This window comes from Heptranchias perlo, chromosome 30 (genome assembly GCF_035084215.1).
Source record: "Heptranchias perlo isolate sHepPer1 chromosome 30, sHepPer1.hap1, whole genome shotgun sequence".
NCBI lineage: Eukaryota > Metazoa > Chordata > Chondrichthyes > Hexanchiformes > Hexanchidae > Heptranchias > Heptranchias perlo.
In genome coordinates, this window is record NC_090354.1 from 28,092,594 (window position 1) to 28,109,836 (window position 17,243).

Genomic DNA, 17,243 nt, shown 5'->3' on the forward strand with positions numbered 1-17,243 from the left:
GTGGTGAAACCCCAAGATCCATCAGCGGGTTTTAAAAACCAAACACTGAACTTGAATGACCTTGTCGTCTCTCCTACTGTTTACGACCTGTGTGGTGTCCTGCACTAGGTCCTTTGCCCTCTCCTTGGTTTAAAAAAGAACAGCATTTTAGATTCTGCCTCACATTTCACAGAGCGTGATGGAGACACTGGCATAGATTCAGCAAGTACACTCCGCATTAAAGACTGTCTAGAGTTCAAATTTGCAGACGCATCATCCAAATTTTGAGAATGTGCCTCAGTGTTTGCTTAAAAAATTGATGTTGAGTAATTATTCAAGAGGTGTTGCTGTTTATATTTTAGCAGTTCCTGAGGAGCTTTTCCCCACCTCCCATTCCAAATTATTACTATTACCCCCTCCTCCTCCTCCCCAAACTATCAATGGATCTCCTCTGGTCTACAGTTACTGTTCAGCAAATGTTGGCAAATATTCTGGTAGACCAATTGTGCAGGGACTGAATGGGGCTTGTGCAGGTGATTGGCAGCGTTTGTGTGGGACGTGCCTGGTGTTTCTAGACAGCTGTTCTTGAGTCTGCATTCCCTGCTGTTGCGGGCGTAGACCCCTTTACCAGCTTACAGCACACGTGTACCGGGTTAGTTTGCCAGACATGTATCTGTTCACATGTCTTGTTCAAGGTGTACAATACTGGTTATGAGACTGTTTGTTCACTTCTTTTAATTTGCTGCGTTTGTTGTTTAGTTTAGGTAGGGGTAGGGAGAGATGCAATTTTTGCTCATTAAGGGATGAAGGAAGAAAGACTTGCATTTCTACACCTCCCAAAGTGCTTTACAACCATTCTGGGAGTGCAGTCACTGTTAAATGTAGACCAACACAGTAGCCAATTTTGCTCACAGCAAGGTCCCACAAACAGCGAATGAATGAATGACCAGTTAATCTGTTTTTGATGGTGGTGGTTGAGGGAACATTTTGGCCAGGACATAGTGTCTTCTCACATTTGATGAATTACTTTGAAATGCAGTGATTGCTGTTATTTAGCAAATTCCACTTTGCACACAGCAAAATCCCCACAGTCAGTAATGAGATGAATCACCAGGTAACCTGTTTTTGGTGGTAGCAGATGGGGGAGAACTCCCTGCTGCTCAAATAGTGCCGTGAGATAATTTACATCCCTTTCAAAATGCAGATGGGGCCACAATTTAACGTCTCATTTGAGGGACGGTATTTCTGATGTTGGAGCACTCCCTCTGTGCTGTACTGAGGTATCGGCCTGGATTGGGGCTTGGACTCAACTTCCTGACTCAATTGAACTAAGCAGACATACACTTATGAGGGATTTCATTGGTAGAATATTCCTCCACTATGGACACCCAGTGTTGGCATCTGGCAGGTAGCTCTGGGCACCTACAATGCCTCACTGAGTTCAACCTCAGTGAATGCCTGAGCCATACAGACCAAACAGTCTTGTATTAGGGAGGGGAAAAATCATCGCTGTTCGGTGACCCTGCTGGAAGTGAGCATGTGATGCCCCTTCTAGTCGCAAAGCCTACCAACAATTACTGTCGAAGCTAACATATGGATAAAGCTGCCTGGAAATAGTACAAAAAGGAGTCAAGTCACTCGTGGGTGGGGGGAATTTGGGAAGAAAATAAGTCCTGAGAAAAAGAGAGCAGGTATCTGACCTGAGATACAGGGTGGAGCTCCATCAACAACCCAAATGGCAGAAGTGTGCTCAACCCTTACTGCACATTTACCAGACCACGCACTGGCACATTTAAGGGGAAGCTTGATGCACACGTGAAGGAGAAAGGAATAGAAGGGGTAGGGGAGCAGGGTGGGAAGAGGTAATTAGGGAGGGAGGAGGCTCAAGTGGGGTATATACACTGGCGTAGAACAATTGGGCCGAATGGCCTGTTTCTGAGTTGTAGAGTCTATGTAATCTAGTGCCAACTGAATGAGGTTGCCAACCTAATGCTGAATTAAGGGCAGTTTCTGCTGTGAACTCGCACCCACCAGGAGCTGGGTTGTGACCACCCAAAAACGGTGCAAACGAGGAGAAAAAGAAGTTCCCATCGAGCAGAGTGTCAGTTTTATGCTCCTTTCCCCACCATATTTGTCTCCTGAAGACTCCTGGCTGAGGTAGAGTTCTCCAGGTGCAAATCGTCCTCAGGCAGCTCAGCCAAACAGCAAGTCTTCACATGCCAGCATATACGGTGAGTGTTGGCAGGTTATTCCACCATATGGCGTCACAGCCGGACCTGATCCAGTCCATATCACTGCTGCATGCATGTGTGGGATCAGCAGTAGGGAACCTGGGGGCACTAAGGCCATTTAGCGTCCTAGCTGCCACTCTGGCTTTTTTTTTAATATTCGTTCACGGGATGTGGGCGTCGCTGGCAAGGCCGGCATTTATTGCCCATCCTTAATTGCCCTCGAGAAGGTGGTGGTGAGCCGCCTTCTTGAACCGCTGCAGTCCGTGTGGTGACGGTTCTCCCACAGTGCTGTTAGGAAGGGAGTTCCAGGATTTTGACCCAGCGACAATGAAGGAACGGCGATATATTTCCATGTCGGGATGGTGTGTGACTTGGAGGGGAACGTGCAGGTGGTGTTGTTCCCATGCGCCTGCTGCCCTTGTCCTTCTAGGTGGTAGAGGTCGCGGGTTTGGGAGGTGCTGTCGAAGAAGCCTTGGCGAGTTGCTGCAGTGCATCCTGTGGATGGTGCACACTGCAGCCACAGTGCGCCGGTGGTGAAGGGAGTGAATGTTTAGGGTGGTGGATGGGGTGCCAATCAAGCGGGCTGCTTTATCTTGGATGGTGTCGAGCTTCTTGAGTGTTGTTGGAGCTGCACTCATTCAGGCAAGTGGAGAGTATTCCATCACACTCCTGACTTGTGCCTTGTAGATGGTGGAAAGGCTTTGGGGAGTCAGGAGGTGAGTCACTCGCCGCAGAATACCCAGCCTCTGACCTGCTCTCGTAGCCACAGTATTTATATGGCTGGTCCAGTTAAGTTTCTGTTCAATGGTGACCCCCAGGATGTTGATGGTGGGGGATTCAGCGATGGTAATGCCGTTGAATGTCAAGGGGAGGTGGTTAGACTCTCTCTTGTTGGAGATGGTCATTGCCTGGCACTTATCTGGCGCGAATGTTACTTGCCACTTATCAGCCCAAGCCTGGATGTTGTCCAGGTCTTGCTGCATGCAGGCTCGGACTGCTTCATTATCTGAGGGGTTGCGAATGGAACTGAACACTGTGCAGTCATCAGCGAACATCCCCATTTCTGACCTTATGATGGAGGGAAGGTCATTGATGAAGCAGCTGAAGATGGTTGGGCCTCGGACACTGCCCTGAGGAACTCCTGCAGCAATGCCCTGGGGCTGAGATGATTGGCCTCCAACAACCACTACCATCTTCCTTTGTGCTAGGTATGACTCCAGCCACTGGAGAGTTTTCCCCCTGATTCCCATTGACTTCAATTTTACGAGGGCTCCTTGGTGCCACACTCGGTCAAATGCTGCCTTGATGTCAAGGGCAGTCACTCTCACCTCACCTCTGGAATTCAGCTCTTTTGTCCATGTTTGGACCAAGGCTGTAATGAGGTCTGGAGCCGAGTGGTCCTGGCGGAACCCAAACTGAGCATCGGTGAGCAGGTTATTGGTGAGTAAGTGCCGCTTGATAGCACTGTCGACGACACCTTCCATCACTTTCCTGATGATTGAGAGTGGACTGATGGGGCGGTAATTGGCCGGATTGGATTTGTCCTGCTTTTTGTGGACAGGACATACCTGGGCAATTTTCCACATTGTCGGGTGGATGCCAGTGTTGTAGCTGTACTGGAACAGCTTGGCTAGAGGCGCAGCTAGTTCTGGAGCACAAGTCTTCAGCACTACAGCTGGGATGTTGTCGGGGCCCATAGCCTTTGCTGTATCCAGTGCACTCAGCCGTTCCTTGATATCACGTGGAGTGAATCGAATTGGCCGAAGACTGGCTTCCGTGATGGTGGGGATATCGGGAGGAGGCTGAGATGGATTATCCACGCGGCACTTCTGGCTGAAGATGGTTGCAAACGCTTCAGCCTTGTCTTTTGCACTCACGTGCTGGACTCCGCCATCATTGAGAATGGGGATGTTTGCAGAGCCTCCTCCTCCCCCCGTTAGTTGTTTAATTGTCCACCACCATTCACGACTGGATGTGGCAGGACTGCAGAGCTTTGATCTGATCCGTTGGTTGTGGAATCGCTTAGCTCTGTCTATAGCATGTTGCTTCCGCTGTTTAGCATGCATGTAGTCCTGAGTTGTAGCTTCACCAGGTTGGCACCTCATTTTTAGGTATGCCTGGTGCTGCTCCTGGCATGCTCTTCTACACTCCTCATTGAACCAGGGTTGATCCCCTGGCTTGTTGGTAATGGTAGAGTGAGGAATATGCCGGGCCATGAGGTTACAGATTGTGCTGGAATACAATTCTGCTGCTGCTGATGGCCCACAGCGCCTCATGGATGCCCAGTTTTGAGCTGCTTGATCTGTTCTGAATCTATCCCATTTAGCACGGTGGTAGTGCCACACAACACGTTGGATGGTGTCCTCAGTGCGAAGACAGGATTTCATCTCCACGAGGACTGTGTGGTGGTCACTCCTACCAATTCTGTCATGGACAGATGCATTTGCGACAGGTAGATTGGTGAGGACGAGGTCAAGTAAGTTTTTCCCTCGTGTTGGTTCGCTCACCACCTGCCGCAGGCCCAGTCTAGCAGCTATGTCCTTCAGGACTCGGCCAGCTCGGTCAGTAGTGGTGCTGCCAAGCCACTCTTGGTGATGGACATTGAAGTCCCCCACCCAGAAGTACATTTTGTGCCCTTGCTACCCTCAGTGCTTCCTCCAAGTGGTGTTCAACATGGAGGAGGACTGATTCATCAGCTGAGGGAGGACGGTAGGTGGTAATCAGCAGCAGGTTTCCTTGCCCTTGTTTGACCTGATGCCATGAGATTTCATGGGGTCCAGAGTCAATGTTGAGGACTCCCAGGGCCACTCCCTCCTGACTGTATATCACTGTACCGCCACTTCTGGTATGTCTGTCCTGCCGGTGGGACAGGACATACCCAGGGATGGTGATGGAAGAGTCTGGGACGTTGGCTGAAAGATATGATTCTGTGAGTATGGCTATGTCAGGCTGTTGCTTGACTAGTCTGTGGGACAGCTCTCCCAATTTTGGCACAAGTCCCCAGATGTTAGTAAGGAGGACCTTGCAGGGTCGACTGGGCTTGGTGTTTTGCCGTTGTCGTGTCCGGTGCCTAGTGGTCCGATGCCGGGTGGTCCGTCCGGTTTTATTCTTATTATGACTTTTCGTAGCGAGATTTTACAACTGAGTGGCTTGCTAGGCCATTTCAGAGGGCAATTAAGAATCAACCACATTGCTGTGGGTCTGGAGTCACATATAGGCCAGACCGGGTAAGGGCGGCAGGCTTCCTTCCCTGAAGGACATTAGTGAACCAGATGGGTTTTTACGACAATCCGGTAGTTTCATGGCCATCATTACTGATACTAGCATTTTAATTCCAGATTTTTTTTTATTTAATTAATTGAATTTAATTAATTGAATTTAAATTTGCCAGCTGCCGTGGCGGGATTTGAACTCATGACTTTGGATTTTAGTCCAGGCCTCTGGATTACTAGCCCAGTAACATAACCACTATGCTACCGTACCCGTGACGAGTTACGGGTACTCAGCCTGTGATCAGCTAACTCAGCACAGGCAAGGGATCAAGCCTGGGACCTCCCTGGTCTGTATGGATCAGATACTTAATGCTTTAACCAGTCAAACTAGTATGTCTAACGGGCATATATTAACATTTAAGTGTCAGATTGGTGTCTATGGATTCGAACGATAATCTAGGTCGACACTCCAGCGCAGTACTGGGGGGGGTGTTGCATTGTCGGAGGTGCCGTCTTTTAGACGAGACAAACTGAGGTCCTGTCTCCCCTCCCAAATGTAAAATATTCCATGGGACTATTCAAAGAAGAGCAGGGAATTCTCCAAGTGCCCTGGTCAATATTTCTCTGAAAGATCAACAGGCCGTTTATCTCATTTTCCTCGCTCTGCATAATTTGGCTGCTGTGTTTTCCAACAAAACAATAGTGACTGCACTGCAAAAGTAATTCATTGACTGTGCAATACATTGGGATGTCATGAGAATGTAATAAGATGATATATGTATATATATGTGTATGTGTATACCAGTTCTTCCTTCCCTCCTTTCTTTTCTCTCTCTTTCTCTCTATCTCTATCTTTATCTTTCTCTCTGTCTTTTTCTCGCTCTCTCTCACATCTGAATAAAGGAGAGTTTGCAGTGTATATCACCCAATACACATCATTGTTCCCCAGCTTATGCTTGTGAGTCAGTTTAACCATTAATGCAAAGGCAAATTTATGATGTGAGGTAATAACCCATCGTGCCCCCAGATCCTTCAGTATGTTCTTCATAGAAGCAACAGCATATTGTGCACATTCGTTCGCTGAGAAGGCAAGCTCCAGACCTGCCCTCGAATTACCACCAAAGCTGCTTGCTCTTCCTGGACATCAAATGAGGTGGAGTTTGGTGTCTGATCTGTTGCAGGGAGGGATGCAGAGTCCATTTAGATTTGCTTAGCACCAAAGGACAACTTCAGTGATGTCATGATGGAGGAGGAGCTGCTTGCATCCTGGAGAGGCTCCGTTCCTTTAACGGGGGCTGCTTCTTCAGCTTGACCTAGGAGCAAGTCTGAAGTAGCCAACCCTGGAAGTCACATGCAGCTTTCAGTGTCCACACTTGTGTTATAATTCTCTCACTTTTGGGTGAGGTTTAAAGTTTCCACATTTTTCCAGGGTGGTTATTATCGATAACATGTAGAGTTGCCAGCATTAGTTGGATGTATTCCTGGAGGTTTCACCACACGACCCCCAATCACCCCGTCCCACACTACCACCATTGGTCACCCAACATGTCCATCCTCTCGGTGCTCTGCCTTCCTGCGTCCAATTGGGAAGCGAACAGGCTCTTCATTACCCGATTGGATGATTCTTGACTGTCAGTGAAACAGCCTTTTTTCCCATCCCGGATTTTTAAAAATGATTTTTCTCTCAGATTGCAGGGTCCGTGAGATTAATCTTTAATCCCTGGAGACTTCAGGATAATCCACGAGGGTTTAGGCAACTATAATGACATCACAGGGCCACTGACCTCTCTTTATCGCCCATGTCTTTGTTTTCAAACACTACAAAAAATGTGGTTTAGTAATGAAGTGACAGTAGGGTTGCCAACCCCCCAAGTTTGCCTTGGTGTCTCCAGGAATTGAAGGTTAATCTCCAGGGCACTGCTGCGAGCAGCAACCGGGAGAGAAATCATAGGGGCATTAAAAAAATTGTTTTCTTTTTTGTTTGAACACTTTTATAAAAATATTGGAGATGGGGGAGCAAAATGGCTGTTTGGCTGATTCTTGGCTATCAGCCAATCAGATAATGGAGAGTCTGTTCGCTTTCCAATTGGTGGGGGAAGGCGGGACACCGCGAGGATGGACGTGCCAGGCAACCAATGGCAGGCGTGTGGCGGGCAGGGCAGTTGGAGACGGGAGGTCATGTGATGCAACCTCCAGGAATGCGTCCAACCAGAGTTGGCATCCCTCAGTGGCAGTGCCCATTTTTAACAAAAAGCTGCATTTTCAGGTGCCCGCAACTTCTAGCAACGCAAATCCAGAGGAAGAAGCCCAAACCCACAGCAGGAGGTCTCTAACTTTGTGGTTTGGGGCTGAAACATTAAAAAAAGACAAACTGACATGAAACAAAATACAGTCAACTGGGTAAACATCAGAATTCCCATAGTTTGTTCCTACCAGTTTCCTGTTTGTTACATTTTAATGTTTAGCTAATGTGAGCTCACATTTCCTATCCATGGGGATGCACTACTGAGAGTATCCTTTTCACCAATAAAGAAAGATAATGACCACAAAATCTGTTTTTTTAATGATGTTGGCTGAGGGATAAATATTGGCCAGGACACCGGGGAGAACTCCCCTGCTCTTCGAAATAGTACTATGGGATCTTTTACGTCCACCTGAGAGGGCAGACGGGGCCTCACTTTAATGTCTCTATCGTCTCTTTTAGAGAAGTGATGCGCCCCAGACTGAGGCAATGGCTGCATCAGGAATATCCTGAGATATAGACCGAGCCATTGGGAAGCCTTTGGACAGAGTAAGCTATTAGATTATAAGCTGTGTAAACAGAGGGAACGTACTGTCTACTGTACAAATAAACAGGCAGCATAGAAGCTGCTGTGATGGATACTAACTCGGGAATGCTGTGAAAATGCTGCAGTATATTGAGTGTGTGACCGGTGTGTGCTAGGCATGTAGACATCGGGGGTAGGGGGTGATTTTAACCTATCCGGTCCGGCGGGAAACTGATGGGATTGGGTTGGCTGCCTGTTTCACATCCTGCCCGGTTTGCTCAGTTGGTAGCACTCTCGTCTCGGAGTCAGTAGGTTGTGGGTTCAAACCCCACGCCAGACTCTTGAGCTCAGAAACTACCCTGACACTTCAATGTAGTACTGAGGGAGTGCTGCACTGTTGGAGGTGTCAGCTTTCAGACGAGATGTTAAACCGATGCCCTGCCTGCCCCCTCGGGTGGGTGTAAAAGATCCCACGGCACTATTCAAAGAGCAGGGGGGTTCTCCCCAGTGTCTTGGCCAATATTATCCCTCAACCAACATCGTGATCTGGTTATGTTGTTTGTGGGATCTTGCTGTGCGCAAATTGGCTGCCGCGTTTCATACATTACAACAGTGACTACGCTTCAATGGTTGTAAAGTTCTGAGGTCATGAAAGGTGCTATATAAATGCAAGTCTGTCTTTCTTTCTTTCTTGTACAGATATTAAGAGCACTGATTTGTTGCAGGGAAAGGCACTTAGTGTTCCCTGAGGTGGGAATCTACAAATTTTAGTAAGGGAGAAAGGGAGTCCAGAATAGAATAATCAGATATGGGCCCTGGATGCAGTGGGCTTAAAGGGCCAAACAGGCTTGTCTTGTGCTCGGGGAGGTTCGGTTAATATTACCCCCATCAGATCTGCACAGCCTTCTGCTAGCGCATCACCGGGTTCTTAGGGGGATTGCAGTCAGGAATTAGCCTCACCCCCATGAGTAATGTGTTTCATTTATTCCCCTCACCCATTCCCTGGTGAGGAGGATCCCAGGATGGCTCAGATGGCCAGTGCACCATGTCAACCTGTATCTGACCACTGTAACCCACCCTTCCTTGTAGTATGTACACTGCCCTGGGCTGTGTGGGTATGGAATGTGTAATATATTGTCTCCCCTGGGCTGTGCTCTGTATGGCTATTGACATAACAGTATAACAATGCAGTATCTAAACACACCTGAGCAATCCATGTGTGATGGTACAGTATACATATGGCTGATGGTGCATTTTGTACACGGCGCTGAGCTCTGGGTGTATGATAGTATAATTGATATATCATTCCCACAGTTTTATATTGCTGTGATCTAGTTTGATATTGTTGAACACAGACTACCCACGTGAGCTCTAGTCATTTGTTTTAATTGTGTATTTCTGATTTGCAGATCCCAGTATATTTCTGATCTACAGTGAGAAAGCTCAGAGCTGCCTGGAGAGCAGGGGCACCAATGTAGGACTGGCTCTGTCCTGTAACGAAAGCTTTGACCAGCAGCAGTGGAAGTGGGTGTCCAGACTGCGACTCTTCAACCTCGGCTCCAAGCAGTGCCTGAGCATCCAGAGGAGGAACGACACAGCGTCCACACTGGGTATGACGGAGTGCGACCAGGAGTCCGCCCAGATGCGATGGCATTGTAACAATCTGGGCAGTCAGCTCAGCAGCTTCCTGAACCTGCAGCCTGAAGCCGGTGCTCCAGGGTCCGGCACAGCCCGCACTAATATGTGGAGGATTTACAACACTGACGAGGACCTGTGCGCTCGACCGTATCATGGTAAGATTTGATACCTGTGTGGCCGTACGGTCTAGTCTAGTTAATGATCTCCTCTACAGTCCCCATCGCTTAAAGCAGGTGCGTTCGTGCCAACGCGATTTGCCCGCTGTACGCGATGACTGGTGTAAGTTGGTGCCGCTATTACAGTGCTATATAATAAGAATGTTCCTTCTGTGTCGTGACCTTTTGCCCAGTTGTTTCCAGCTCCACTCTGACCTGCAGCTTTATTTAAACGGAGTGACTATTGACACCGCTGTATCACCCAGTGAGTTGGATGCGGGGCGGGACTAGTAGTTTTAATTTACGCGATGACCGAAACTACAGTAAACAGACTACAGCAGGATTATTTCTCCAGCAAAATGCAGTGAGTGGAGGATAGATACATAATACAAAGAAGGGGAGGATTGGGTACTTAATATTCCTGGCTACAAGGTATTCAGGAAAGATAGGGAAGGAAAGAAAAGAGGGGGGGGTTATTGATCAAAGAAACTATTATGGCACTGGAAAGGGATGGATAGTTGAGGGGGTCAAAGACAGAATCTATTTGGTTAGAATTAAGGAACAATACAGGAGGTGTTACGCTACTGGGTGTACACTATAGGCCACCAAACAGTGGGAAGGAGATAGAGGAGCAAATTTGCAGGCAAATTTCAGAAAGTTGCAAGAACTTTAGAGTAGTGATAATGGGGGACTTCAATTATCCCAATGTAGACTGGGACAGTAACAGTGTAAAGGGCAAAGGGAAGGAATTCTGAAATGCGTTCAAGGGAACTTTCTGGACCAATGTGTTTCCAGCCCAACCAGGAAGGAAAGAGTGCTGGATCTAATTCTGGGGAATGAAGTGAGGCAGGTGGAGCATGTTTCAGTGGGGGAGCATTTGGGGAACAGTGATCATAATATCATTAGGTTTAAAATAGTTATGGAAAAGGACAAGGAACAATCAAATGTGAAAATACTTAACTGGAGGAGGGCTAATTTCATTGAGTTAAAAAGGGATCTTACCCAGGTGGATTGGAATCAAAAATTGTTACGCAAAACAGTAATTGAACAATGGGAGGCCTTCAAGGAGGAGTTGGCCAGGGTACAGAGTTGACACATCCCTACCAGGGGGAAAGGAAGGGCATCCAAAGCTAGAGCTCCCCGGATGACGAGAGATATAGAGCTTAAAATGAAACAGAAAAAGGAGGCTTATAATAAATATAACGTTCATAATACAGTAGAGAACCAGGCTGAATACGGAAAGTACAGAGGAAATCTTAAAAAAGGGAATAAGAGGGGCAAAGAGAAAGTATAATAATAGATTGGCGGCTAGCATAAAAGGGAACCTAAAAGTCTTTTATAAACATATAAATAGTAAAAGGGCAGTCAAACAAAGTGTGGGACCGATTAGGGACTAAAAAGGAGATCATCTTGTGGAAGGAGAGGGCATGGCTGAGGTACTAAATGAATACTTTGTATCCGTCTTCACTAGTGAGGAGGATGCTAACAATGTAGCAGTAAAGGAGGAGGTAGTAGCAATATTGGATAGGATAAAAATAGATAAAGAGGAGGTACTTAAAAGATTGGCATAACTCAAAGAAGAAAAGTCACCTGGTCCAGATGGGATACACGCTAGGTCACTGAGGGAAGTAGGGGTGGAAATTGCAGAGGCTCCGGCCACAATCTTCCAATCCTCCTTGGATATGGTGTTGGAAGACTTGAGGATTGAAAATGTTGCATTCCTATTCAAAAAAGGGAGAGGGATAAACTTGACAATTATAGGCCAGTCAGCCTAATGTCAGTGGTGGGGAAAACTTTTAGAGACAATAATCCTGGGACAAAATTAATTGGCACTTGGAAAAGTATGGGCTAATTAATGAAAGTCAGCACGGATTTGTTAAAGGAAAATTGCGTTTGACTTATTTGATTGAGTTCTTTGATGAAGTAATGGAGAGGGCTGATGAGGGTAGCGCGGTTGATGTTGTGTATATGGACTTTCAAAAGGCATTTAATAAAGCACCACATAATTGCAAAATTATAGGCCATGGGACTAAAGGTACAGTGGCAGTGTGGATACAAAATTGGCTAGGGGTCAGAGAGTAGTGGTGAATGGTTGTTTTTCAGACCAGAGGGAATTATACAGTGGTGTTCCCCAGGGGTCAGTATTAGGACCACTGCTCTTTTTGATGTATATTAATGACCTGGACTTGGGTATAGAGGGTATAATTTCAAAGTTTACAGATGACACGAAACTCAGAAATGTAGCAAATAATGTGGAGGATAGTAACAGACTTCAGGAGGACATAGACAGACTGGTGCAATGGCCAGACACATGGCAGATGACATTTAATGCAGAGAAGTGTGAAGTGATGTATTTTGGTCAGAAGAATGAGGAGAGGCAATGTAAACAAAATGGTACAATTTTAAAGGGGGTGCAGGAACAGAGACCTGGGGGTGCATGTACACAAATCTTTGAAGGTGGCAGGACAAGTTGAGAAGGCTGTTAAAAAAGCATATGGGATCTTGGGCTTTATTAATAGAGGCATAGAGTACAAATGCATGGAAGTTATGCTAAACCTTTATAAAACACTGGTTTGTCCTCAGCTGGAGTATTGTGTTCAATTCTGGGCACCACACTTCAGGAAGGATGTCAAGGCCTTAGAGATGGTGCAGAAGAGATTTACTATGATGGTACCAGGGCTGAGGGACTTCAGTGATGTGGAGAGACTCGAGAAGCTGGGGTTATTCTCCTTAGAACAGAGAAGGTTAAGGGGAATGGTTTAGCTGGAGTAAATAAGGAAAAACTGTTTCTAGTGGCAGAAGGGTCAGAGGACACAGATTTAAAATGATCGGCAAAAGAGCCAGAGGCAACATGAGGAAACATTTTATGCAGCGAGTTGAAATGATCTGGAATGCACTGCCTGAAAGAATCATAGAATCATAGAAAATTTACAGCACGGAAGGAGGCCATTCAGCCCATCGTGTCCACGCCGGCTGAAAATGAGCGACCCCGCCTAATCCCACTTTCCAGCACTTGGTCTTCCAGCCTTGTAGGCCAGATATACATCAGGATACTTTTTAAACGAGTTGAGGTTTTCTGCCTCTACCATCCTTTCAGGCAGTGAGTTCCAAACCCCCACCACCCTCTGGGTGAAAAAAATTTTCCTCAGCTCCCCTCTAATCCTTCTACCAATCACTTTAAATCTATGCCCCCTGGTTATTGAACTCTCTACTAAGGGAAATAGGTCCTTCCTATCCACTCTTTCTAGGCCCCTCATAATTTTGTACACCTCAATTAAATCACCCCTCAGCCTCCTCTGCTCCAAAGAGAACAACCCCAGCCTATCCAATCTTTCCTCATAGCTAAAATTCTCCAGTCCTGGCAACATCCTCGTAAATCTCTTCTGTAATGCAATTACATTGCATTACAATCTCTCTAGTGCAATTACATTCTTCCTGTGATGTGGTGACCAGAACTGTGCGCAGTACTCAAGCTGTGGCCTAACTAATGTTTTATACAGTTCCAGCATAACCTTCCTGCGCTTATATTCTCTGCCTTGGCTAATATAGGAAAGTATTCCATATGCCTTTTTAACCACTTTATCTACGTGTCCTGCTACCTTCAGGGATCTGTGGACATGCACTTCAAGGTCCCTCACTTCCTCTACACCTCTCCCTATCCTCCCATTTATTGTGTATTTCCTTGCCTTGTTTGCCCTCCCCAAATGCATTACCTCACACTTCTCTGGATTGAATTCCATTTGCCACTTTTCTGCCCACCTGACCAGTCATAGAATAGAAGTTCACAACATGGAAACAGGCCCCCCGGCCCAACATGTCCACGCCGCCCAGTTCACACCACCAAGCTAGTCCCAACCGCCCGCACCTGGCCGACATCCCTCCAAATGCCTTCCAAAAGACAAAATTGCACCCGCCTCCACCACCGCCTCCGGCAGCTCGCTCCAGACACCCACCACCCCCTGAGCGAAAAAATTGCCCCTCTGGACCTCCCTGCACCTCTCCCCTCCCACCCCAAATCCATGCCCCCTCGTTATAGACCCCCCCCACCCCCGGGAAAAGACCTTGACCATCCACCTTATCCATGCCCCTCACCATTCCACAGACCCCCATAAGATCACCCCCAAACCCCCCACTCTCCAGGGAAAAAAGTCCCAGTCCATCCAACCTCTCCCTATAAGTCAAACCATCAAGTCCCGGTAGCATCCTAGTAAATCTTTTCTGCACTCTTTCTAGTTTAATAATATCCTTTCTATAATAGGGTGACCAGAACTGTACACAGTATTCCAAGCATGACCCCACTAATGTCTTGTACAACTTCAACAAGACATCCCAACTCCTGCACCCAATGCCCTGACCAATGAAACCAAGCATGCCGAATGCCTTCTTCACCACCCTATCCACCTGTGACTCCACTTTCAAGGAGCTATGAACCTGTACTCCGAGATCTCCCTGTTCTATAACTCTCCCCAACGCCCCACCATTAATGGAGTAGGTCCTGGCCCGATTCGATCTACCAAAATGCATCACCTCAAATCAGTCCATTGATATCTTTCTGCAGTCTACAACTTTCCTCCTCACTATCAACCACATGGCCAATTTTTGTATCATCTGCAAACTTCTTAATCATGCCCCCTACATTTAAGTCCAAATCATTAATATATATCATAAAAAGCAAGGGACCTAGTACTGAGCCTTGCAGAACCCCACTGGAAACAGCCTTCCAGTCACAAAAACATCCGTCGACCATTACCCTTTGCTTCCTGCCACTGAACCAATTTTGGATCCAAGTTGCCACTTTCCCTTGGATCCCATGGGCTTCAGGGCGGTGGAAGCAGATTCAATAGTACTTTCAAAATGGAATAGGACAAATACTTGAAGGGAAAAAATTTACAGGGCTGTGGGGAAAGAGCAGATGAGTGGGACTAATTGGATAGCTCTTTCAAAGAGCCGGTACAGGCACGATGGGCCGAACGGCCTCCTCCTGTGCTGTACGTACTATGATACTGTGTGCGTAAAATCAATCCCAGTCAACTACAGCAGTGCGGGCTCCAGGTGTGATTGACGGGGGAATTACTCAATCATCTCCATTCTGACCGGGAATAGTGATGTCGCTATATGCAGCTTTATTTAAACTGCAGTCAGTGCTTAGTACAACCCGTCACCCCCTCACCATCTAGAGACGGTTAGTGGGGCTGAAAGACACAAAAGGTATTTGAACATTAAGGCGATCTTATTATTGCATTCAGTGCACCTTAATGAGGTGTGAACTAGTAAGTAAACACAGCTCTTTCTGCCCGAAATAAACACATTTAAGATGCTGTAACCACCAACTTTGAAATTGACGTCAATGCAAACGGCTAATGGTTATCACGTTTTGGCCAATACTAGCGACTGCCCGTTTTAAACATGGGCATTTTAGGTGGTGGGGACTGTACTTCAAGCAGTGTCGTCACTAAATTGGGGAGGTTTTAGGGCTGGCTAAAGTCCTAGGAGAGCCTCACTAAAGCAAAACCTCAGCTGAACATCCGCCACATTAGCCAACATGGGCAGTACCGACGGTTAGTCATTTTCACACGAAAGGGGCGAGAGTTGCAAATGGATCGCAAAACGCTATAAAAATCGTTTAAATCCATGCGTCAAAAATTAAATTCCAGCACCAATAAACTAGGGACCCAATGGCAGAATCGTGGCGTGTGAGCCCCGAAACACCGATGATGATCCTGGTATGTTTTTTTAATTCATTCTTGGGATGTGGACGTCGCTGGCAAGGCCAACATTTATTGCCCATCTCTGGTTGCCCTGATAACATGGTGGGCCATCTTCTTGAACCGCTGCATTTGTAGCAGGTTTGATACAACTGAGTGTCTTGCTGGGCCACTTCAGAGGGCAGTTAAGAGTCAACCATGATGGTGTGGGACTGGAGTCACATTTAGGCCCAGAGCAAGCAAGGACGGCAGGTTTCCTTCCCTAAAGGACATTAGTGAACCAGTTGGGTCTTTACGACAATCCGACAGCTTCATGGTCACTTTTATTGATACCAGCTTTTCATTTCCATATTTTTAAAAAACTGAATTCAACTTCTCAAACTGCCATGGTGGGATTTGAACTCACGTTCTCTGAATTATTACTCCATGTCTCTGGGTTACTATTATGTCACGTCGTAGAAACAGAATTTGACTTATTCAGTCACTGTAAACCAGTGGCCTTGATCACAAGACTTGACATTGGTTTTTGCTCGTCATCTTCGTGAAAAAGAAATGTGTGGCCAACCTTTTATTGTTTGGGGGTGGGGGGCGGTGGGTGCAGCCATGGGATTGTTCCGACACAGTTCCAGATTTGCCAAACACCTCATCAGAACGGTGCTGCTGTGTTAAGTCAGGAAACTTATTGAGGCAGTCTAGAGCAGGCCTGGAGTGACATCACACGTTGTTACCCACACCATGTTCCTTTCAAGAGTTCAACTCCAGTCTCTGTAAACTCGCCAAGCTTCCACAACTCTCAAAGGATTGCTCAGGAGTGAGCCTGCAGAAACAGAGGTACCGACAGTGTCGGGGGGAATGGCCTGGTGGAGCAAACTGAACCAACACATAGAGTGGGGGAGCTGAAGACCTCCCAGTTAATGGTTCTGTGAACAGGGTTAATCCAGCTACCTTGTGGTGTAGGAGTTGCTGGATCCTTTGGACCTGTCGCACTCTCCACCCCACCTCCTCCCCTCCCCCACCCCCCGTAATGGCAATAGGGCATCCTGTTGAGACAGGGAAATTGACGGAGAGGAATTTGGGCAGCAGTTCAGGTTAACTGCGAGTCTTTGAGGTGGTTTGAGGGTTGAAAGTGGTCCTAATGGTTGAGACTCCTCTTTCCAATAAGCAGGTCATACAAGGGTTGTGGGAGAAAATGGGTCAGGATGAATTATATTTGACTGAACTCCTTCAGCCTTTACCTGATTTACTTTCAGGAATGAAGGAGGAAGATACAGATTTTCTTCTCTCCAAAGATTTTCCTGTAGGCATTCACCTCCCTCCGTTTTAGTGCAGAGGGACTGTGACAGCTGATCCCTCCTTCCCCGCCAGACCCACTTATTACATAAGACGGTGCTTAATTATGTAATCTCAATCATGTCTCCAATCTGAATAGTTTTCCACCCACAGACCTTGCCATGTGATGCCTGAGAACAATGATGGTCTTTGTCCAATGTCACGTGAAACTGGTTCTATCTTCACCCCCACATCAACCAAAGGGAAGAAACCTAACTGGCGTTGA

At 46.9% G+C, this 17,243-nt stretch overlaps 1 protein-coding gene across 1 annotated transcript in view; it reads left to right on the forward strand.

The window, feature by feature from the left end:
• mrc2 (mannose receptor, C-type 2) overlaps positions 1-17,243 on the forward strand; it is a 252,001-nt gene that overhangs the window by 53,618 nt on the left and 181,140 nt on the right. Inside the window, exon 2 of the mRNA XM_067969113.1 lies at positions 9,600-9,983. Within this exon, the coding sequence (XP_067825214.1) occupies positions 9,600-9,983 (384 nt within the window). The remainder of the gene's footprint in view (positions 1-9,599; positions 9,984-17,243) is intronic.